Below are 25,958 nucleotides of genomic sequence, written 5' to 3' on the forward strand. Positions count from 1 at the left end.
TACACTCCTATAGTCATAGAAAAGGTTAAAGAGCAAGTCATTTTAAATGAAAGTTTACATGATAAATTTATGAGCCTTTTTCTAAGGGAGCGCGCTTTTTGCGCTACACAACTCTTGTCAAACAATTTTAACAGATTGTCATAACCTTTGTCATATCTCATTTTCTTGCATAAACAAGTCACATTGAAACTATAAATGATGGAAAATTTAATCCACATGGCTCGCATTATCAAAACTATTAAACTGTATTATTTTCCACTGTGTCAGCAGTTGCATTATCTGTTTTAAAGAAATATTGAAAAGATTACTTTTTAAGGGAGATACCATAGAACCCGGGTAAATATCTCCCTCCTCCCAGGTCCATATTAGTTGATATTTTCACTTTCAGTTATTTCTAAATACTGTAGAGCTTGTTATTCCATGTCATTATTAAAGACATTCTTTCAACTGACCTCAGCGAATTTCTGAAACAAAAGACAGGACTATGCAGCACTTTAAAGACTAACAAGATGGCTTATTAGGTGATAGCTTTCTTGGGCCAGACCCACTTCCTCAGATCAAATAGTGGAAGAAAATTGGCATGACCATATTATATATACCAAAGGGATACAATCAAAAAAAGTGAACAGACATAAAATAGAGAAATCAGATTTTAGAAAAGAGGGTATATATATGGTCATGCCAATTTTCTTCCACAATTTGATCTGAGGAAGTGGGTCTGGCCCCCGAAAGCTCATCGCCTAATAAACCATCTTGTTAGTCTTAAAGTTCTGCATAGTCCTGTCTTTTGTTTCAGCTAGACCAGACTAACACGACTACATCCCTATTACTATTCTACACCCTCAGGGAATTTGTTAGTGATATCAGGAAGTGTGTTGGGACTCACTGGCACAGTTAAGATTCTCCCATCATCCCTACATTGGCTATGTACATTTGCTCCAGAATCTAATTTGGCTCCCAGCCTGAGCACAGTTTTTTTCCTGTACACAAGCCAGTTGAGAGTTTAGTGGTGTGTGGGAAAGGGAGGTTATACTTGCGTCTGTGTGTGCGTACACACTCTTGTGACAATATAAAATGAGAAGCTTCAGGCCGGAAAGGAAAGGAATTCCTTATTTAAAAAAATAGCTTCTTTATATCATATAAAACTTAAAGCTGTTGAATATTTTGCTGATGCTGATTAGTATTGTTTATCTAACTAGTGGTCCAAAGATTTGTATTTTAATCATGCCTTCACCACTGTTCTGTTTGCTTGTCTGTCTGTCTCTTACTCTTCACTTGGCGTGTTCTTTGGGAAATTTGTTCTGACATCATCTGTTGCTCTAGCCCTGAAAATACTCTTCCATCTTATTCTCAGCTTCACAATATAATAAAGCCATAAACTAAAATTGCCCCTCTTCCCGTGGGCATCAGTCCCAAACTCAATCATCAAATGAAAAAAATAAAACTTATTAATGACTTCCTTACATTGTTGTTGTTGGATGTGTGAAAGGGATCTTGATATGCTCATAAAATGTAGAGGGAGATCATCCTATAAGTTTAATTTCAGAATTGTAGAAACTAAGATCTCCATGTATGACTTAAATGTGATTTTCTTGCGTCTGCTAGTTGTCTCACATACTTAGTTTTTCTAGGTATTCGACATATTGTTCACTTATTAAGCTTTTTTTAATGACAGAACTTCTCGTTGTTTAAACAAATATGTGCACATTTTGAGTTTCTATGATCTTTCATAAATTGGCCCTTTTCCCGTTTGGTCTACTTTCAAAAGAAAGGAAATAAGACAAAAGGATTTATATCCAAACTGATTCCTCTGAAACAAAATGTAAGTTTCTACTATTGATAAAATTCAAAACACTAGCTGTGGCTAAATACGTTTAGCGTAACTTACTACCTAAGACAGGCATGTCCAAAGTCCGGCCCGCGGGCCAATTGCGGCCCATGTTCCGGTTTAATATGGCCCCCCAGGTAATTTGGCAATATCTATCTTTTATGGCCCCCAACGAATCCATATGTATTGAGATGAATACATTGTAAAATCTCAGTTAATGTCAGTTGGTCTAAATCAGTTATAAATATATTTGGACACAACATGTATACTTGGTGTTATGTTCCTGTTCATATTTTTTGAACTTAAAAGTTGACAGACAACCTTTATTACCAATAATATGTAATGTACTTTACAATGTTCCTGACATATATTTCAGCTTCCTGGATTTTTTTTTCATCTGGCCTTCAGATATGAAAGGCAGAGTGATTTAATACCTATTTAGATTTGTCATCCATGTGACGAAATGAAAAGTATGCCGTTTGCAATAAACGTTGCATAAAATAGTTAATTTGCATTTAATTTTAATGGTTCAAAGAATGTCAGGCAAAATGGTCGGCCCTCACGCATGTTCACTTCATCAAATCTGGCCCTCTTTGAAAAAAGTTTGGACACCCCTGACCTAAGACATATGTTTTACTGTCTGAAAGTAGATGCATGAGAGACTAGACCATCTGTTTCCTTCATCTTAAATCAGTACATGGTCCAGATTAAAACATTAGAGTCTGAATATCATTACAGTGCATTTTGGTTGATCTGTCCTGCACCTGCAATGGCATTCTCTACTTTGCTATTTCAGCTCCATGTATTACAGAACATGATTCAAACACTGGCATTTGAAAGTTTCTTTTTAATCATATAAGGTTTATGAAATAATTGTGCAAGTCCTCATGCAGATCTATTATTCTGCACTTCAAATAAAACTGAGGTATGTCAATGCAGAGCAGAGTAAATGGAAACAAGTTCTCATACATTCTGATTACCACAATGTTCTGAATCCTTTTACCTTACCTGGTTTAAAGCCACTGTTTTGCCATGTCGTATTGTTAGGAACACTGCAGAGACTTCACCAGAGATTACCTCTAAATTTCAGCTAGGTAATGTATCATGGTCAGTGGAAGTGGAGTCTAAGGACCCAATTCCTTGAAGGGATTGTTTACTGAGGGGACATCAGTAGCACAGTGAATGTAGAGCATTAGGCTGGTAGCAATTCAGCCATGTAGAGCAGCCCACAATGTTTAATATAATTGCACTTGTTCAACTGAAGGTTCATTTAACTTGATTCTTCGTGACATGCATTTGTGCTGTGAGTTCTCTGAAGCGCAACTGCTGGCAGTTTGGACCATGGAACTCTCTATGCCCTATTTTACTGCCTTACACATGCTCGCTGCTACAGGAAGTTTTGGGGACTCGACTCTCTAATTCAGTACTAAATATTCTGAGGCACTTGTGATCGCCACTTGTGGGAGCAACTACTGTTGGAAGGCAAATCTCACATTAGGTGCTTACATACAGGTCATGCAGTGCAAGACTCATGAGACAAGATGAAAGTCCTCAGAGTTACCACACCTTGAGAAGTACATGCTGGGGGACAACAACAAAGGAGAGCAGGTGGCCAGGGTTACTATCCATAGTACTGTGCATTTCCCATGGGAGACATCATGAGTAGTTAAAGAAATAGTGTTCTGTATGAGGACACTTTGCAAGGAATGAACCACTTTACCAATGTGTTCAAGAGCAGCTCTCAGATTGTCAGACTTGTGCCTTCCTCTTCTTGTTCATCATGCAGTGGAGATAACATCATAACTCTCTTCTTGAGTCTGACAACATATGATGTTCAAGCTGTTGGGACAAAAAGGTGGTAAATCTCATCTGTGTGTGCAAACGTGCTAATAGGAAAATGCCTTGTGGAATTTTACCGGACATTGGAGCCTCCTGAACTGTTATTCCTTGGTGTGAACTGAAAACACCTATTGTAAGGTGCAGGTGCAGTATAAGAATATACAGAGAGAGCATAGTGCAGCCCACAGAAAAAATTAACCTCACAATATCTAGCCCAGAAATAAGACAGTATTGACTGAAGTTTGTGGAGGATAAGAAGCACCACAGACCCTTCTTGGAGAGTAAAGCTGTACCACACAGGTTTGTTTGGGGGATCAGTCTTAGAATTTTATAGCTGCATTGCAATAAGCAAAAGAGAGAGTCCTTTAGATCAGTGTTTCTCGACCAGTGTTTCTCAACCAGTGGTACGAATACCCTTAGAGGTACTCGAGAGAAGTCTGAAGGGTATGTCAACACAAGTGAAATTTGGAGAAAACTGAATTTTTGTTTTAAGTTTTACAGCGCTTTATTATTTTTGTACTTTTTACACCCAAAAATTTAATCACCTGCCCATCTACCATTCAGTTGTTTAAACAAATGTGTTGCAACGGTAGATAAAATGTTGTGTGTACTGAGGGTACTTTATATATATATATATTTAAAGGGGTACTTTATAAAAACAAAAGGTTGAGAAACACTGCCTTAGACAATGGAGACAACTGTAAAAGCCTTTAAAGTAGTTTTCTTTGGAGACAGATGCCTCAAAAGAAAAGCTATGACTGAAAGAAGACTGCACATTGAAAACTGCGTGCTTGCCACACAGGAAAGTTCCACCGGCACTACCTAATCCAGTATGCAGAGAACTCTAATATCTGCAGGGCATGGGCTATTGTAGCATCAGTGGAGGAAAATATAGCCAGGGCAAGTTATATCCGTGTAGATCCAAAGTCACTGAACTGGCATTGTCCACAATTTATAATGTCCCTGCCAGAATTTACCAAAGCCAAAATCTTTATGGCCTGTGATGCAGGGAATGGGTTTAGGCATATAAGCCTGGATAGAGTCCAGCATGCTGACAACTTTTGCAGCTGCATTTGGTTGCTCCAAAAGACTCGTCCAAGTACTGAAAGGACTGCCCTGGATAAAAATAATTGTAGGTAATGGCCACGTTGTAGGTGAAGCGAGCAGTGGCGCAGAAGCTGAATGAGAACAATGCAAGCTTTTCTACAACGATGCTGGTACAAGAACATAAAATTGAACCCAGAAAAAAATGTGACTCCAATAGCAGAAGCTGACATACATTGGACATCTGTTCACAGTAGAAGGATTGAAACAAATCCCAGCACGATCAAGGTAGTCAAAGACATGCCAGCTCCAGCGGATGCGAAAAGAGCATAGCACTTCACAGGAATGATACATTTTCTCTCCAAATTCTGCCTACCACTATAGCAGACAGGAGTGGAACTCACACATCAGAAGACAGGATGTTGAGTGGGACAGAGCAGGTCTCCAACAGCAAGCATTTGACACAATGAAACGAACGATAATGGATGCCCTGTCTTAGAGTACTACCAGCCAGGAGAGCCACTCACTCTCCAGTGTAATGCACTGGAAAAAAGATTGGCTGTAATTCTTTTGCAGGAGCAGCCAGTTGCTCATGCCATCAGAGCCCTGTCAGAGACTGAAGAAGGATATTGCCCAAATAGAAAAAGAGCTTCTGGCTGTGGTAGCTGGAGTGGCCAATCCCATCAGTACACTAATAGCTGCTTGGTAATAATGCAGCCTGACCAGAAAAGCAGAGAGACAGTTATAGCAAAGCCCATTTTTAGTGCTCCAAAGAGATTGAAACCCGTGTTAATGCACTTCCAGTGCTATTAAGAAGAGATTGTGATTGATCCCCACCCTCATGCTTTGTGAAATGGACTTATGGGCACAAATATACATAACTCAAAGATGCTTTGGACAAATTGCCCGATGGAACCTATCAATCTTCATGTCATAATCCACTGGATCTGTTTATCTTATTTTGGTGTATGTATCATTCTTGTGTGTAAAATTAGACAAATGGAGTATGGAATGCTTTATGGTTTTAAATGTGCAAAGAAAACGTATCAAGGGTGTTTCCAATGCTGGGATGCCTCAGTGCCTGGGCAATCATATGTAAATAGCCTTTTTTCCTTAATTATTAGCAGTGGTTGGTCTTAGGAAGTCACTTGACCTCCCTAACTGGAAGGGACTTGACTGTACAGGTAACATCCCATGCAAAAGTGGGGAATTTTTAAAATAGGAAACTAGCAGGTCTTGTCTTTGGCTGGCTGGCGTGGCACACCCATGGGAATGAACCAAAGACCCCAGGGAGAGGGAGTCCCTAGTTAAAAGACTTAGCTAGAAAAGGGACAGTTTTAGGGTAAGTTTGTAATGAATTTGTAATAAATTTGTACTGAATTTTTAGTGTTAATTAGTTAAGCATTTTCTGTTATTTTAAGTTTTGCTCTACCTGTTCTCACTTATTACCACTTAAATCCTACTGCTTGTACTTAATAAAATCACTTTTATTTACTATCAAGTCCAGTGTAAATAATTGTTACCTGAGGCAGCAACCAGTGTGCACATCCTCCTTTCATTGTTAAAGGGGGCTTACCTAAATAATTCCTTTGGAGTTCTAATCCCATTTGGGGAGTGGTATCCCAAGAAGCTGGGCCCAAAACTGCATTTTCCTTGGACCTGTGGAGTTTCAGTGTTTGTATGGCTTCTCAAGGGGGCAGTGATCTCAGCTCTGTGTCTTGGCTGGAGGAGACCAGAGAGCTGGCCCAGCAGGACAGAGCGGTGAGTAGCCTCAGAGAGCAGGTAGGTGAGTGGCAGTGGCCCATGAGGGCTCCCCAGGAAGCACTCCCAAGGAGTCTTCTGTGACTGCACTCCATCACAGAGATATTGTCCAGGAAAATTACAATAGTTGGTACCCTGAGCAGGGCATATATACCCAGCATCTGTGGTCTGGGGAAAGAGAATCCGGATCTTGAATCCATTAACATGCTGCAGCCTCAACAGTGAAGGTGAAGGGAATCTAAAAAGCTATAGAAAAGGACATTCAGCTCCTACAGTAAAGAGAGTGATTATCAGCAGGGCGGCCAGAAGACAAAAGCCAAGTCTTGTTGGGAACAGAATGTTTTATTAAAGATGAGCTACATGTGCAGGATGGAATCATATTTCAAGGTTAAAGAGCTATTGTCCCCACCTCATCCTGAAGGGATCATCCAAAAACACATGGCTTACATTGACAGTATGTTTAATTACTAGGAATAAACGCACCCTCTTCCTCAGCATACCCACAGAGTTAAGGTAAAATGGAATTAGCTGTGAAAACAGCTAACAACTATTACACTTTTTCTTCTGGTTCAGAGACAAGATTAGCATTTTCTTGGCATACAAGAATACTCCACTGCAGAAGTGTCAAAACAATTCAACGCAGGCACTGATGGGAGAAAGGACAAAAACCCTGTTGTTAGTGAGGGAAGACCTGCCACACCCACAAATATGGAGACACTGCTGAGAGGAGATGGCCAACAATCAGAAAGCAGGCACAGAGTTTAAGCCAAGGACCTACTGGCCCTGGAGACAGGTAGTTTTGTGAAGATTTAGTCACTAGCAAGAAACCAGAAAGAGCTGACTAAAAGAGTTGTGAAGGGGATAGTAGCAACCAAGTCATTCAAGGTGACTATGCAAGAAGGACAAGTGATCCGAAGGAACAAGAATCACTTACAAGCTAGCAGACACAACACCCAGAGGAAGCTTAAAGATACAGAACTCCTCAGAGACAGAGACCCAACCTACGCCATAGGGAGAAAGGAGACTTCATAGAGAGAGAATTTGCTAAAATCAGATAGGTGATGGGTGGATAGGTCACCTATTGAGGAGATCAAACTATTTCAAAGAGTTTGTAAACTAGGGGTGTGATGTGTAAATGTGTAAATGGTTAACCAATAAACCTGGGCTCATCAGTTAACCTTCACAATTACACTCAGTCCCTTCCCCCCATGCTGCTTCTGTATCAGAGACAGCAGTGTGGGGAAGGTGAGCAGGCAGAGCTGGTGCTTTTAAGCAGTGAGTATGATGCGGGGATCCTGCTTTTAAGCAGTGAGTATGATGGAATTAACTGGTTGAAGGCTGAATGGTTTGGCAAAACATCCTTCTAAAAATATTGCCTATGTAGTGCTGTGGGGGCTGTGTCTGCATGAATAATTGTAAAATAAATTATTACTACCCAGGGGGTAATCTGAATTGTGCACTTGGCTTTCACAAGTTTTTATCTTGTTTTGAGTCATAAGTTGCTAAACTGCATTAATTCTGTATTTATTCATTTACTAGCCCTTATGAATTAATACTTTGTTTGCCCTGATCATCTAGGTAGCAGTCCCTTTGTTGTAAGTTAACCATGTTCTGACGGGAAGAATATTCTTGTGATTAGTGCATTGAGCTGGAGATTTGGGTTCATTTCCTGGTTCCACCACAGTCGTCTTGTGTAACCTCAGACAAGTCACTGAGAGCTAGATTAACAAAAGGATTTGGGCACCTAGCTGCAGCGTTAGTGGCCTGATCTCACAATCAAGTTCCATAAGGATTCACAAAATCCCCACTCATCTGTTGCTGAGCCCTATAGTTACCTAAATGAACTTGTCACATAAATGTAATAGTTCCCTAGGCTTATATTTTTTCTGCCTCAGTGCCTATGTTTATGCTGCTATCAATGCTGCCTCTTTCTCATTCTTCCTTCCTTCTCTCTCCTGCTTTCTCCCCAGCTTCTGGCAAAAATGGCTTATGCATTCATTGCCAAGAGGGGGTTTGCAGTTGAAAATTCCAAGCACAGAGGCATCTCCCTGCAGCCCAGACTAAGGCTCCTATCTTCTAGAGCTGGGGAAGATAGCACACACACATCCCTCATCTTGGCATTTAACACTGGCTATCCTAGGCAGCTGCCCACCTAACATGCTGGCTTTTGTGACTTGCATTCTAAGGTCTCTATCTCTCCCCATTCACGGTATAGGGAGCCAAGGCACCTAACCCAGACATGAATCCCAATGACTTTCTAAGAGCTCAGTGTCACCAAACCTAAATTTCATTGTGAATCTAGCCCTTATTCGTTCTTTACCTCAGCCTCCTCAGCCTTTGCCTCATCCATTTTGACTGTCATTTCTGCAAAGCAGGGACTGTTTTAGAGTGTGTTTGTATGATACCTGGGGCCCCAGTTTGGATGGCTCTACTATAATACAGTAAGCAAGAATAATTCTACTGTGGGTCTACATAAGCCACTGGAACACCATTCTTCTGGTTTATTATGTCCCCAGAACTTCCACTATAACTCCATCACTCATATGCAATTTAGTTGTAGCTGTGGCAATCCCAGTATATTAGAGAGAAAAGATGGATGAGGGAATATTTTTTATTGGAGGAACTTCTGTTGATGAGAGAGACAGAAAGCTTGTCTCACTCAGAGAAATAGGTCCAATGAAAGACATTCCCTCACCTATCCTGTCACCCCATCAGGCATAGTTATGGTACTTACTCTGCTTATACAGAGCCAAATCCTAGAGTTCTTATTATGTTGATAATCAGGCCTTATTTAGGCAAAACTCCATGGGAATTCTTCTGGAATAGAGCCTGAGTATTAACGTAGTAGAGACTTCAGAATTTGACTCTTACTTAATATCAAGTTAAAATGCAATACAAAATTTCATTATTGAAATACTAATGCAACATTTTGCTTTAAAATACCTATTGCAAAGAAAAATATAGCAAATTATTTTTATGAGTCAACCAATTTATAGAATGCCGTGTTATGGTTATACTTTGAATGGATAAATATTTTGTAGAGTTTTCAGCAACATTAAGATTATGCCAGCTAAGACACACTATATCAGCTTCTTATACATGAATTCAGTCTGACATATAACTCAATTAAACATACATTCTACATTTACCTGTGTCATCCACAATAAAAAAAAAAATCTCCAAATACACTGCTGTTCAAAATATCACCATGTGCAGGTAGCAGAAGCTGCCCAATTTGTCCTCTGGAAGTCCATTTCTTTGAAATTGCAATCCAAATTGCCCCTGCAGTTTTCCATCATTTTGTATACTGTTTAAATGTAATAGTTTCCTTCCTTGAATCTCGGTCTGATTCATACTCAGCTCTGAATTTGTCAGTATATGGCCAAGATAGATCTTTCCTTTCTTTGACTGGAAAATACTTACTAAGGATTTTGCATCAGGTTTTATTTTTTTCTTTTCAAAGTGTGATAATTTTAAAATGACACCTTTAGTCATAGTATTAGCGAATGTGCCCAGTTTCCATATACGGTAGTGAGAAGCAGTCTGTGATTTTGTTCTCTTTGAGCCACCTTAGGTGACAGTGGAGTTGTCTTATGGCCAACATCAGTGGATCTTTCAGATTATGAAAAAGCCTCATTGATGGTCTTATTCTTTAAAACCCTCAGACAGCGGGGCTGTGTAATAAATGATTTTCTTCAATATAGTGGCTGAACTGGGAAAATGTTTGGTTTTGTTTTGGGGTGGTTTTTTATCTTACAAAATAAAATAAATAAATAAAATTGAAGTACATTTGAAACAAAAATTAATTTAGAATGAAAGTCAAAACAGCTCCAAAAATATTGAGGAAAAAAAGGTTTGACTTTTTAAAAAAAAAATTAAGTCAAAACAATTTGGCAAATTCAATCCACATTTTTTAAATATTTAGATCAACCTAAATCTGTTGGGTATTATCAATGAAAAAGCATTTTGTCCCAAAAAACGTACCCAGAATTAAACGCTAATTTAGATTAGATGTAGTTCCCACATTGGAACGTCAAGAGAAGTTGCATATTCAGTCATCTCCTCAAGAAAGATTATTTTCTTATTTCTTTTAATTCTATTGCCCTTTATTATGTTTAGAAATTTGTAAGTCATAAATATGTAATTTTACCAAAATTCCTTTGTTACATAACATATAATGTAGTGCTATTTTATAAAATGCTTCTGTTTTTCAAATGCATAGTCGATGGACATATTTATACAGTGTTCTTAACAATTCTTCAATATTTTTTCTTTTTCAGTTTTCTTCTTGTATTTGGTTGCTTGATTTTGTCAGTGTTTTCTACCATTCCTGAGCACACAAAACTTGCCTCTCGTTACCTCTTCATTCTGGTAAGTGAAACTTATGAATATAAGACAATTTCACAGCCACTTTGACTATGGTAAACTCCATCTTACTTTAGACAGTAAAGTAATTTATGCTTTTTTTAAATTCATCAACAAGTTGAAAGAATCAAAACAGGCCCATGATAAACAAAAAATTGACAGGATCACCATTTCCTTTGGGACTTAATCTACAAAGGAAGCAGTAACAAACACAGGATGATATATTTGTTCTCCTCTTGAGAATTGCCATAGTTCATTACTAATAGTTCTTCTGCAGCTTGGCTGACAAAGCATGAAAGACCTTTGATAGCTGCTGTTGTTACTTAAAGCTAGCATACCACAAGAGATACTAAGCTTCTACAATTTTTATACTTAGGAAGATAAGGAATATAGAAAAGAATTTTGGAACTTTAGATACTAATGTGTTAATCAATATATTAACTGTTAGTAAATACTGACTTTTTAATGGCAATTTTTATAGTAGGGTAGGGTGACTTTCTCATAAATACTTTTCTGTTCTATTTTCCTCTTGTTTCCTTTTCCTTGTGGTTTTAAGTATAATGAATCTAATCTAAAAAACTGTTTAACATTATTATAATTGGTTCCAGGCAAAACAATGTTTTAATATGGCCAAAATTATACATCTAGGGACAAAGAATGTAGGCCTTACTTACAAGATGGGATTCTCTATCCTGGGAAGAAATTATTCTGAAAAAGATTTGCGGTAGTGGTGGATAATCAGCTAACCATGAGCACTCAGTGTAGTGTTGTGGCCAAAAGGGCTAATGTGGAGGCATTAACAGGTGACTCTGAAGTAAAAGTAGAGAAGTTATTTTATCTCTGTATTTGGGGCTATTATTACCGCTCCTGGAATATTGGGTTCAGTTACGGTGTCCATAGTTCAAGAAGAATATTCAGGCCTATATGCAGGAATTTCTGTGGGGGTGGGTTTTTTGTAAATGTGGAACACCATTTTTTTAAATATAAAGGAGTTCAAAATAGTTATGTAATGAATGTACATAAGAGAAGTTAATGAAAAATTTGAGTGGAAATAGTGGTTGGTAACATGATTTTGTTATAACATAACCAAAAATTTATACAGTAATAAAGGTTTTATAGAAATTACCTTCTGGATCATGGTGGGCAACATGTCCATCATGACCCCCCGCTCCCTTCGCCGCCCCTGCCTGCTGCTGCTCTAGATGAGGCCAGCGCTGGGTGAGTGTGGGTGGGGCTTTCAGCCAGTGGAGCCAGGCCCAAGCCGCTCCTCATGGAGTGGGGTGCCGTTCCCCCAGCCCTGATGTGCTGTCACCAGCCCCACCTGCCCATTCCCCACAACACAGTCCTCTCCCATCCCCAAACTTTTTGGCCCATGGCCCAATGAAAACCTTTCGGTGGACCACCACTTGCTAATGGAAACTCGCTGTTAATTACATAATTATGCCCAAGCCATTTTGCTAGTGCTGTAGCTAGGGAGAATGGTTTAGTTTGACCAGTAAGAAAGGAAATATTAAATTAAATTACTAAACAGACTAAATGCTTTAAATTTCTCATAGTAGTTTATCAAATTTCATTTTAAATAAAGTAAAATATTAATTTATGTCCAACACATGGCAGGGGTAGGGAACCTTTTTGGGGTTGAGGGCCACTGAACCACAGAAGAATCAGTTGGGATTTTTCCCACACAAGTGAGAAGCAAAAAAAAAAACCCTCTAAAAATCCTTCCCACTTCACTCCTTTGTCACTCCAGTCCCACCGAGGAAGGGAAAGGGAAAAGGAGGGCAGAGGTTCAGGGCTTCCCATAGGCCAGACTTACTCTTCTGTGGTTCTATGGTAAGTGGATTTTGTGGGTCCCCTCCAGACTCTGGGGTTGGGACAAAAATGGGGGGTACAGTTTGTGGGACAAGGCTGCCAGCAAGAGGAATGGGGGGGGTGCAGGACCTGGGCGAGAGGTGGAGTGTAAGAGGGGGTGAGAATGCGAGGTCTGGATGTGAGGTAGGGTGCAGGAGCAGGCTGGGAGTAGGGTATCTGGCCAGTGGGAGGGGGCAAGAGCAAGGAAAGGTGCAGTATTTGTCTAGGAGGAAGGGTGCAGGGGCAGGGTGGGGGTGGGTAGGGTGTCTGGCCAGGAGGAGGGTGCAGGAGCAGGCTGGGGGTATGGTACCTGGCTGGGGGGAGAGTACACGAGCAAGGGAGGATGCAGGAACAGGCTTGGGGATAGGTGTCTGGCCGGGGGGAGGAGCCAGGATCAGGCTGCGGGTGCAGAGTCTTGCGGGGGGGAGGGGTTATGTGAGAGGGCTGGGGGAGCGTGGGTCTGGACATGAGGGAGTGGGGGCATTTACCTGCCTTCACAAAGCAAAACATGTGGCATGGAAATATCTTGCAACACCAGCTATAAAGTGCCATGTGAACACTTATTTTCACTGAGGAAACATAGTATACAAGAAGCAGGCAGTATTATCTCCAGCAAATTATAACAAAACTTGTTTATCTGAGTAATTGGCTGAATAAGAAGCGGGACTGAGTGGACCTGCATGCTCTAAAGATTTACATTATTTTGGTACATAATTGTATATAACTTTAGATTTGTAAGTTCAGCTTTTACGATAGAGATTGCACTATAGTACTTGCATGAAGCAAATTGAAAAATACATTTTACGGTGCTAATATTTGCAATAAAAAATAAATATAAAGTGACCATTGTACAATTTATATTCTGTGTTGTAATTGAAATCAATATACAAGTTGGACCTCTCAGGTCCAGCATCCTTGGGACCTGAATGGTCTCGGATGAGGGAATTTGTCAGACCAAGGGGGGAGTCCCCTGCCACCGGCCCCTCAGCCTACCATCCCTCCCCACTGATGACTGCCCCAGCCCAACTTCTGGCTGCATGGCATCACAGCTGCCCTGGACCTGTTGGTGGCTAGAAGGCATGGAGCCCTAGCCCCGCTGCCATGGCACCAGACCTGCTGCTAGATAGCACATGGCCTTGGCTGAGTTGCCTTGGCACCAGACAGATTGCTGTGGCACCTGCCCTGGCTCCAGCGGGGTTGCCATGACTCCGGTTCTGCTGCCACAGCCTTCCCCTGCTGGGCTGCCACCGCCCAGTCAGGCAGCCCTTGTGCCACTGCCACCGCTGCCAAGGCCTTGGCCCTGCTTCCACCAGCCTTGCCTGCTGGACTTCAGATGTTGCTGGACCAGAAAGTGCCAGTTTAGGAAGGTGCAGCCTATATTTGAAAATATAGAAACCATCTACAAATATTTGCTCATAATTGCTCATAATTAATTTGTTTAATCATGCAATTAATCATGATTAATTTTTAATCACTTGACAGGCATGGTCTCTAGTAGTATCTGTATTTTGCATTTAATCATAAATGATGTGTATTTATATCCTGTTAGAATTAAATATAATGTTAGAATCTATATAATGTTAGAATTAAAGTTCCAAATAAAGACTCCAGTCTTGCAAAGACTTAGGTATGTGTAAAACTTCATTCATGTGAGTGATCCCTTTTGGTTTGTGGGTGTTACCAATGTACTTATGTTTGTATGATCAGGCCCTAAAAACATGATTTTGTATCATATATGTGAATTCTTGGGGCAGAAATAGCTCCACAAAAGAGAAGCTGGCAGATACAGGCTGTGTTGAAGCCACCTTCTTGTTAGACCAAGATCACTATGTCGGTTGTAAAGGAAAGTCAAGTAAATGCTTCTGATATTATGGCTTTTGCTATTAGATACTAGTAGAGGTTGTTTGGCATATGGGCTTCATGGGAAAATACAAAAAGGATGAGCATTGATTAAGCGATAGTCTGATTAAAAACTATTTAAGACTGAAGAGTAAGTAAAAGTGGAGAAGAATGGCATTACATACCAATGATACCATTATCTTTTTCAGATATATTGTCAGCTCAGAGCAGGGGTGGATTTACAGTGAAACATACCATGCCCTTGCACGGCTTCCCCCTCTCCCCCATGACATGGGGCCCCCAGGGCCGGGCAGTCCAGAACCCTTCTCCCTGCCCCTGCGCAGATAGCGGTCGTTCTGCAGGGGGGAAGGGAATAGTCCCTCTGCAGAGAGGGCTGTGTGGGGGACAGGAGAGTATGATGGCTCACCTGCAGGCCGCAGCCTCAGGAGACCAACAGGAGGTGGTAAGCAGCATGAGCATGGTCTGAAAGGCTTCAGAGGAAAATGGGGCAGCTGCACAGCTGACAGGAGGAAAGCAGCACTTTGAAGTAGGAAAGCACCGCTTCTCTCCAGCTGCTGACTGCAGCTATACAGTGCTCCTCTAAAACCTTTCAGCCCGTGTTCATGCTGCTGGCCACCATCTGGTGAGTGGCGGCTGCCCACGAGGGGATGGAGGTTGGGGGATGGAGAGCCCACAAGCTGCACAGCCAGCAGGAAAAAGCCACTCTTTGAAGCCAGAAAGCACCGCCTCTCTCTAGCAGGTGGCTGCGCTGCCCTCTCCACCTGAGTTCTCCAGCTCCTGTAATGTTACACTGCTGTTGGCTGCCACCTGAGAAGTTGCTGCCTGTGAACAAGAGGGAGAGCAGTCGGCAGATGGAGATCCTGGGGTGGGTGTGGGAGGCGCAGTGAGGTGGCCGATGGAACCATGCGCTTCAGGTGGAACACATGTGAGTCTCTGCCCACTTCTTTGGGCCAATCAGAGCAGGGCCACTGGGGCACCTGAAGCTGTCCTCCATGGCCATAGAGATCTTCATATCTCCTCTGTCAGTTTTCTTTTCCAGCCCCACCAAGGTGGTTCTGCTCCTGTACTGGGCTTCCAGCTCCACCCATTCCACCCGAGGCACCACCTTTCTTGGGGTCCAGTCCTGCCCTCTCCTCCCCTTCCTCCCCCACACACATCTTGATCAGGGGCCTGGCTATTCTGCCAGCAGCCCTGCCTGAACCCTTAGTTCCTGTGCCTGTGGCTCAAATCCAGGTCTGGAAAGATCATTAAGCGGTCCATTAAGACCCTCAGCAATTTTCATGTGGTCTATGGGAAAAAAAGTTAGACTACAAAAACAATCAAGGTATCTCACTTTATTTTCATTTACTTATAATATAGGAGGAGGAGAATGAAGAAAAAAGAATGAAAAATGGGAGGGCAGGAAGAGTGAAAGTTCTTTTTCTTGAGTGGGACCCTAGGAAGTGAAGCTGAGTGCAGGGCTCAACTAACTCTAAATCTGCCACTGGCTCAGAGGCAATGGATCTTGTGTGGCTATGGATACATGTGTTAACTGATAAAGCACAAGGTGAGGTCTGTTACAGACCACCAAATCTGCCAAAAGTCAGGATGAGTGGCTCTGTTAGTCTCTGTAAAGTGCAGAAAGAAAGCATGAATGATCATGGAAGTCTTCAACCTGCTAAATATACATTTGAGATCACATGTTGCCGCTAGTAAAATGCCCCTGGACTTTCTAAAAGGAAAGGTATTGTACAGAACATTGGGTAACTAAATATTAAACATGCTTCTGAAAGACAAAGATGAAATTGAGCACTGGACTAAAAATCAATTATCGGCATACAAAGAAGACAGACTTAATTGGTAGAAATACACACTTTCCTGCAAAACACAGATTCCAGTATTTGCTTTTGTCCCAAATTAGAGTAAAAAGTTGAAGAATCAAAATTACCTGCAAAATATTTCTGAAAAACCTCTATATTAGAAAATGTTAAAAGGAATTTATTTTGGTCCTAGCATGAGGGCAGGGGACTGGACTTGTTGGCCCCCTGAGGTCCCTTCCTGTTCTAGTATTCTAGGATTCTAGGATTCTAAATGCTTTGTTTTGATAAGGTTAGAGCTGTTCATTTCAACTTTATAGTATGCTAGCCAAAATAAAAAATGTCAGCCTTCGATAACTTTTTATCAAAAATATTGAGGAAATCTGCATACTCAGGAAATGTTTAAATTTCAGCAAATTAATATTTTCAGGTGCAAAAAAAAAAAGATTCCTGTGAAAATGTATTGACCTCATTACAGCCATTGCATGCAAATAGAATAGTCCCCATTATTAATATTCAGACTTAAAAAGGCTGCTGTTGAAATGGGGGATGCCCCATGGGACCAGCAACACCAGCTGTTGGGAGCCACCAAGCCACAGCTGCTCTGGCTGCCCCCAGTGCAGCCTGCCTCAGAGACCACTTGAGCAATGATCCTGAGCATGCTGAAAACTAGCTCTTGGAGTTCTTATGTTTTTGGAGTACAATTTGGTCACCAGGGAACCTTATGTCTCAGTGATGGTCCATTCAAATAAAAGTGAGCTACTTCTCCCCAGTGACACCGTGAAAGGTTTGGTTGGTTTCTTTCCCCCATTCCAGAACACTCAATAGGAAACCATCAGAGATAACTGCAACTAATCAAAACCAGTTGGAGGTAAAAAGGAACATTGCAACAGACCAGGGGCCGCCCTGTCTGTGAATACAGCCAAAAGATTGATTCGTTTTATCACAAAGTGGAGAAAGACACTCCACATCCATTTTACCTTTACTGGCTGATTAAAGTTAAATCCATGCTCCTATGAAGCCAGCCAGCTTTAAAACAGACTGGATTTTACAGTGGGAGGGAGAACCTATTTTATTAGATAGGAAAGGTAACGATCAATAAGTGTAGGCTGTAGTTCACATTTTATTATTTTGTTTTAAATTGCAGCCATTTATTTCCATCACTCTCATTTGTTTCTAGTGGAACCTCCATTTCTTCTTAAATACACCTTTTGTGTTGATATAATGCTGTGCATTCTACAGGTGCCGTAATTTAAGATAAACTGATACACTGGGATACCTTGTTTCTTTGGGAGCAGAGGATGTGAGGGTACGTCTAGACTACAGGGTTTTGTCGACAGAAGTTTTGTTGACAGATACTGTCGACAAAGCTTCTGTCGACAAAGAGCGTCTAGACTACATTCAGTTCTGTCGACAAAGCAGCATGCTTTGTCGACAAAACCCTGTAGTCTAGACACAACCCTACATGCAATAACGCCTTCTGTTGACAGAACTCTGTCGACAGAAGGCGTTATGTCACATAAAATGAGGTTTACCAGAATCGACAAAACTGTTGAGTTCTGTCGACGTTATGTCGACAGAACTCAGCGGTAGTGTAGACGCAGGTATAGTTTTGTCGACAAAAGTCCACTTTTGTCGACAAAACTCTGTAGTCTAGACACACCCTGAGATGTGATTGAGTAGCCTCCTATCATGTGTAGGATTCTGACATAGCTGTTCCCCACTATGGCACACTCAGTGCAGCAGGTGGAGGCTCACAAAGACTTTAAAATACCTCTGCTTACAAAAACTCCCTAGTGTCACATATTCACTGACTTTGGGAGGTAGCTGCCACCATCAAGTGATTTAATCCTTGAAAAACAGGAAGAAACACTTGAATTTCTTCCCCAGGGGTACCCCTTAGCTTTTTTGCCATAAGTGAGCTTGAAAAAAAGAGAAACAAAAAACACAGAAAACAAACTATGTCTGATAGTTGATTTCTCAGGCTAGGCAGGCACACATAGAGACCTTCTGTTACGTTTCAGGACACACGAATCAAATCATCTCCTTAAAAAAGGTGATTTTATTAACAAAACAAATGATATACTTGTTAAAGCATACTTGGTGGCTAGGTGTTACAGAACAGCTAAGAAAAGAGAAGATTAAAACACAGACACAAAATATCTCTGGGCACAGCTTGGGGTATAGTGAATGGGGAGAGGGAAGCACATGCATTTCACACAGAGAAGTTTTACCAAACAGCAAAATAAATAAAAATAACCTGATTCAGACTACATATACATTTTCCCTCTACTCATGAACTGTACTGGTCCATATCTTATTGCTCGTAGGCATGGTAATATTTCTTGTAGGCATGGTAATTCTGGTTGATTATTTTGTCTTGTCCCTCCAGCTACTAACTTAAAACTCCCAAAAAGAGAAAGGGAAGAAGGATTTAAATTTCAGGACTGTATCCCATTGGTTCTTTGGCCCCCTGCCAAAACCCTTAGGCTACGTCTACACTATGAGTTTTTGTGGCAGAAAATATGCTAATGAGGGACTCGTTAGCATGAGTCACAATCTCATTTGCATATTTTCTGCTGATCCATTTTTTTCGCGAGGGATTTTTGTGCAGGAAATATGCAAATGAGACCGTGACTCATGCTAATGAGTTCCTCATTAGCTTATTTTCTGCCGCAAAAACTCAGTGTAGACGTAGCCTTAGGTACCTGCATTTAACCCTTTAGTCACCGAGTGCTGGCCAGCATCCTTCTAGCTATCACAGCGGTGTACCTCTTTTTAATCTGCAAAGCAAAGACAGGACTGCCATAGCTCAGAGGAAAATGCTTAAGTGGCTGAAAGTCTGGTAGGCAGGGAGCTAAAACCCAGCCATGGTGGGTAGGACTCCCTCTTGCTGGAGGCAAGGGTAACAAGATGACGTACACTTCTAGGTATCCAGGGTATCATCACAGATGGTAGTGACTGTCAACTATAGATTTGAGAGAATCTGTCTATCTGTCCATCTATCTGTTCAAGAACGCCTCTTAAATGGTAAGAACTAGGGCCACCAAATTTGGTATACAGCTTCCTTTTACCATAACTTACAGTAAAATAAAAGTTTGGTTGTGCCAGGAAAATAGGATGTGCCTGGAATGGGGTTGCTTCTAATAAAACCATACAGAAGAGACAGAATCACCAGGCAGATGAAGGGGGCTCCAGGGCTGCCACAGGCCTGAGCCTCACACCTCCTAAGGCACCCTTTAGGTGGGGGGGGAGCAGGAGGGGAATCTCCCTCCTTCCCCCTTTGTCTCCCTCCCCCGCGATTAGCATAGGAACATTGCTGTCTGTTCCCCTTCATCAAGGAGAAAGGGGAAATTTCAGAGTTTACTGCATTCCTCACTCTGGCTGGGGAGCACACGGGGCAGAGAAACCTGAAGCTACCCCAGCCAGGGGACACGCATCTCTCCATGACTGTGCATGCTGGAGCTGGAGCGACCATGGAAAGATGCTTCTCACCTGGCCCCAAGCTGCTGTGATCAGAGAGGGCTGGGTTAGTCCTCTCTCTCCAGGGAAGCCTGCATACTGAATCTCTCATCCTCAGCCTCACCAGTTTAGTTGCCAAAAAACAAAAATTAATTGAGCTAAGGATGCAAACAATGCCAGGTAAATCTAGTAAATTATAATTGAAGAGATTCAGACAGTTCATAAAGGGAACTAAAAGTTTTCATTTTAAAAAGCTATAGCCAAAAAAAGATTAAGGATAATAAGAATACATTTTAAAAACATATCCAAGAAGAAAAGAAATTGTAACAAAAGCATTGGTCTATTACTAAATGGACTTAATTGCATTGTAAATAAGGATGTCGTTTTGGAAGACTTTGTCCTTTCCTTTCTTTTACATGTCTCCATTCAACATAAATGATGTCTGTAAAAAGAAGACTGAAAAAGAACTATGCACACCTGAAAAAGAACATTTTTCGTTTGTAAATAGAAATGTAGTTTTGTTGTAAATGTATAACTAGAGATTTCAGTGTGACCTTTATATTGCATTCACACTTAAGTTCTATGAACAATATAGAATAAATTTCCGCCTACTATAAATGATCAAGGTACAACGTATTTATGAAAAGGCCCCTAAAATGCCATATAATTTCAGAAACCCTATCTGTAAAAAGCAAAAGAGAAATCTGGGTCTACAATTAGAGCATTTCCCAGGCACTGAGAACGATCAATAATTCTTCTTCTGCAAGAAATCTCTATGGATCATATAATGTCAGGATCATTGAGGCTGTCACATTTCACTGCTTGTGGGACCATATCTCATCCATGAAATTATTTCACTTGTGCCCACAGGATCTACAGTATATTTACAGGAGAAATTCACAGATACTGTAAAATCACAAAACATGGTAGGCAACAAAAAACCACATGGAGTGCAACAATATAGTGCAATTAATGTTTTCCTATACTTTTATCAGTAAAACAACTAATCTGCAAAAAATCCGGTGCTAATACTTTTAAAACCAGGCACCTCATACTGTGTTCTGTTTCTGTCCTCTATTTATTGCTAAATGGTTGATACCAACAATACTAATGATGTCACCTGGCTTATATTGTACATGGTGGTTTTATGAGGGGAGACTTATCCTTCTTTGTCCAGATGGATGGTGACCATAATATAAGGATTTAAGATTATAATGCTAAGATTATAATCAGGTTGTTCCAAAGGGGTATAAATATTTCCTTGGAGGATACATACAGATGTGATCACCCCATCTCAAAAATATATTGGAAGTGGGAAAGGTTAAAAAGGGACAACAAAAATGATTAGGGTTGTGGAACAGCAAGGGATGCCATTTGTGGGGCTAAGGAGAGCTGTAGCCTCCCCCCTGAGGTCTGAACCCCTAAATTTCATACTTGCGGTTCATACTAGCCTCAGAGGTAGCTATTAACAGTAACAGAGTTTGTGCTACTCTCCTACTTTGTCTTTGTTCATAAACAGAGGGAGGCTGGGTGATTAAGATAACAAAAGGCTTATCATTCAAGTAACTGAAGGATCCTTAGATGATCATGAAAATATTGCCAGGTACTCCACTTAACACACAGGGGGGAAAGAATAAGAACAAATAGTGTGCTCCAGGAGTCTGTATTCGAACCAGAGCTCTTCAACATATTCATAAATTATCTTGGAAAACGAGTAAGCAATGATGTGACAGAATGTATAGATGATTCAAAATTACTTAAAATAGGTAAGTCTGAAGCTGACTGCTAAAGAGTTACAAAGTAATATCACAAAACTGAGTGACTGGGCAACACATGGGCAGATGGAATTCAGTGCTGATAAATGCAAAGTAATGCACATAGAAAAATATAATTCCAACTATACATACAAAATGATGGAGTCTAAAATTAGCTGTTACCACTCAAGAAAGAGATCTTGGAATTATGTTGGATCATTACCTGAACAAATCTGCTCAATATGCAGTGGCGGTCTAAAAAGTCCACAGAATATTGGGAATCATTAGGAAAGCAATAGATAATAAGACCAAATAATATACAGGCCTCTAAAAAGTCATGGTATGCTCACATCTTGAATACTGTATGCAGATCTGGTCACCCCAGCTAAAAAAAGATACATTGGATTTAGGAAAGCTACAGAGAAGGGCAACAGAAATTATTAGGGTTAAGGAACAGCTTCTATGCAAGGAGAGATTAAAAAGACTGGGACTTTTCAGCTTCGAAAAGAAATGACTAAAGCATGGGGACTGGGAGATATGTTAGAGGTCTAGAAAATCATGAATGGTGTGGAAAAATTGAATAAGGAAACGTTATTTACTCCTTCACTAACATAAACAGAAGACAGTCACCCAGTTATGTTTATAGGCAGACGATAAACATCTGCTTTTGCGGAAAAACTTGCTAGCTGTCTACACTGGCCGCTTGAATTTCTGCAAGAACACTGACGATCTCATGTAAGATTGTCAGTGTTCTTGCGGAAATGCTATGCTGCTCCCATTCGGACAAAAGCCCTCTTGCACGAATGCTTTCGAGCAAGAGGGCCAGTGTAGACAACGCGGTATTGCGCAAAAAAGCCCCAATGGCAAAAATGGCGATCGGGGCTTTCTTGTGCAAAACCGCATCTAGATTAGCACGGACGCTTTTCTGCAAAAAGTGCTTTTCCATTAAAAACATTTGCGGAAAATCATGCCAGTCTAAACGTAGCCCAACTGTATGAGGAAAAATTTATAAGACTGGGACTTTTCAGGTTGGAAAAGAGATGACTAAGGAGGGAAATGACTGTAGAGGTCTATAAAATCATGACAGGTATAGAGAAAACAAATAAGGAAGTGTTATTTACTCCTCGTAACACAAGAACTAGGGTCACCAATTGAAATAAATAGGCAGCAGGTTTAAAACAAACATAAGGAAGTGTTTGTTCCAAAAACACACAGCCAAGCTGTGAAATGCTTTGCCGGAGGATGTTGTGAAGGCCAAGATTATAACAAAGTTTTAAAAAGAACTACCTAAAGTCATTGATAGTTCTATCAATGGCTGTTGGCGAGGATGGGCAGGGATGGTATCCCTAGCTTCTGTTAGCCAGAAGCTGGGAATGAGTAACAGGGGGACAGATCACTTGATGATTCCCTTTTAAAGGCTGGCCAAAACTCAAGATTTCTAATTTGCAATGAATTTTAGGTTTGTTCCAAATCAGAATGAATCCAAATTTCAAAATACAGACATTTCTCACAAACACTCTGAAATTTGAATTCATTCCAGATTGGAATGAACCCACATTTTCTCAAGAACCACAGAGTCTGACAAAAAGTTTTATTTCAAATATACCAACACATACTGGCATTCTGTTTCTGAAACAAAATTTTCTCCCCAGAATTGGCAGCTGCTGAGTGAAATTTACATTCTAATGAGACTGACAAGAATGTCAATCCACTTGGTCATTCTGGAACAGTCCCACCATGAAGACTGCCCCAGGGCCATGGACCAGTGTTCCCTGTAAGCTGTACGCTTGTGTGGCTACGCAGAAGAAATTCAAATACTGCCCTGTTGATTAGCATAGCATCCACAGCTGAGAGCACCCACAGCTGGATTTTTTTGTTCCTACTGGCAGTGCACATTTGCATATGCCTTGGTGCACATAAAATTTATTCCACATAGGGTTTTAAAAAAAATCCAGACATATGTGGAAAAGATTAAAGGGAATATTGCCAGGGACCCAGAGTTTCTGGATTCCTGGCCAGTGAGAGAAAAGACTGCAGACTGTATGCCCAAAAGAAGGGCTAATAAAATCTGCATAAATTATCTATAGTTATCATACAAAATAGACAAGGCCACCAATGTCTGAAATATAGTAATCCAACAAGATTATAAAGATCAGCTAATGAGAATAAAATCATATAGTAAGGAACAAATTCCAGTCCTGAGAGAAAATGTGAATTGTTACTCAGTTGCAGTAGTAAAGCAGCCAACCAAGAAGTTATGATACAGCATACTGAAGGACACATATAACATATGTTACCCTTATTAAAAAGGGCGTATGCCATAGAGTGTAAGAATAATATATTAAATCTGAACTAAATATAAATGAGTCAATTTATACAAAAATATGATAATAGAGAAAGGATATATATACATTGGGGAGGCGGAGGATGCAAAGTCTGTTTTACATGACACTCATAGTATTCCATAAGCTTTGGAAAAGAGATAGCTACAAAATATGACAGTAGATGGCATCATTCATAAAGTAGAAAACTCAGTAAACTGAGTTTATTCCTTAGTAATTGTAGAGAAAAAAAAGGAATTTAGCTTTTTCATTGACCCCAAAAAACTGAAGAAAAATGATCAAGGAACATTTCTTCTTGCTAAAAAGCAACTACAGCATTTGAGATTACAGGAGCTAAAGTCTTCAACAAACTAGATGCCTCAGCAGTATTTCAGCAGTTTGTAATACTTGCTCTTCAAATTTACTGTTTTGATGAATACTGCTTTCTTAGAGTGCCTTTCTCCCACGAAAGCTCATCACCTATTAAACCATTTTGTTAGTCTTTAAAGTTCTACACAATCCTGTTTTTTGTTTCTGAATATGTTTGACACCGGAAATATTTCACCGCATGGTGTCCAGGATGTTAAAAGATGTCCCAGGAATCAACATGTACATTGATGATATGATAGTCTAGTGCAGTGGTTAACTATTTTGGGCTCAGGACCCATTTGTAAACATGTATGGCCTGTCACAACCAATGTTCCCTGGAAGCTGAATGCTTGGGCAGCCACTCAGTGTGATTCAAATGCCACCCACCTGATTAACAGAGTGCCCACAGCATCCACATGCAACAGCATCTATTTCTACTGGTGGTGCACATGCCAAAATGTATTCCACACATAGGGTATGTCTAGACTACATTGTTTTTCCAAAAAAACTTCATCTGCATCCACACTGCAATTGTGTTTTTTCTAAATCAAAGTGTAAGAACACAGGGACCTCAAATTACAAGGCAGAATGCCTTTTTCGAAAGAGTGATAGAAATGTAGCCGTGTTAGTCTGGTGTAGCTGGAACAAAAAACAGGACTATGTAGCACTTTAAAGACTAACAAGATGGTTTATTAGATGATGAGCTTTCGTGGGCCAGAACAACTTCCTCAGATCAAATAGTGGAAGAAAATTGTCACAACCATATATACCAAAGGATACAATTTAAAAAAAGGAACACATATGAAAAGGACAAATCAAATTTCAGAACAGAAGGGGGATGGAGGGGAGGTAAATGTCTGTGAGCTAATGATATTAGAGGTGATAATTGGGGAAGCTATCTTTGTAATGATATTATCTTTGTAAGATAATTAATGTCTTTGTTTAAACCTAAGTGTAAAGTGTCGAATTTAAGCATGAATGACAGTTCAGAGGATTCTCTTTCAAGTGTGGTCTGAAAAGGTCTTTGAAGCAGGATGCAGGTAATCAAGTTGTTGAGACAATGTCCTTTCTGGTTGAAATGGCAAGAAGCTGTTTTTTCTTTGTGATCCTGTCTAATATCTGTTTTGTGGGCACTGATCCTTCGGCGAAGTGTCTGAGACGTCTGTCCAATGTACATAGCAGACGGACACTTTTGGCACATGATAGCATAAATTATATTTCTGGATGCGCAGGAATATGTGTTCTTGATCTTATAACTCACTTGGTTAGGTCCAATAATGGTATCAGCAGAGTGAATATGTGGACAAAGCTGGCAATGGGATTTGTTGCTAGGGAAGGTACCAGGGTTGGTATTAGTGTGGTATCTCCTGTGGTTGTTGGTAAGAATCATCTTGAGGTTAGGGTTGTCTATAGGTTGTATATAGTCTCCTATAGACTGTATTGCTATATAGACATGGGACTGATTGTCTGCCTGTAATATATGACTTCAGTACTTTGACTGCAGCAAAAGAAAATGCATAAACAAATAATAAAAGATAGCTCAGTCTTGCACATAGGGCTGTCCAAAGCACCATCATCATCATTTCAAAGCTAAAACACATAAACTACAGGTTTTTTACTACATAAGGAAAGTACTTAGAGGAGTCCCTCCCAGAATGCAGAGATTACTTTGAAAATAAGAATATTATGATGTCACAATGATCCCTTC

The 25,958-nt window shown here is 40.4% G+C and overlaps 1 protein-coding gene across 2 annotated transcripts in view; it reads left to right on the forward strand.

The window, feature by feature from the left end:
• Positions 1-25,958, forward strand: part of KCNQ5 (potassium voltage-gated channel subfamily Q member 5) — a 451,764-nt gene that overhangs the window by 296,299 nt on the left and 129,507 nt on the right. For both annotated transcript variants that reach the window (XM_006127213.5, XM_006127210.5), the window contains exon 2: positions 10,753-10,843. In XM_006127213.5, the coding sequence (XP_006127275.3) occupies positions 10,753-10,843 (91 nt within the window). The remainder of the gene's footprint in view (positions 1-10,752; positions 10,844-25,958) is intronic.

The sequence above is a fragment of the Pelodiscus sinensis genome, chromosome 3, assembly GCF_052426305.1.
Source record: "Pelodiscus sinensis isolate ZL-2025 chromosome 3, ASM5242630v1, whole genome shotgun sequence".
Classification (NCBI taxonomy): Eukaryota; Metazoa; Chordata; order Testudines; family Trionychidae; genus Pelodiscus; species Pelodiscus sinensis.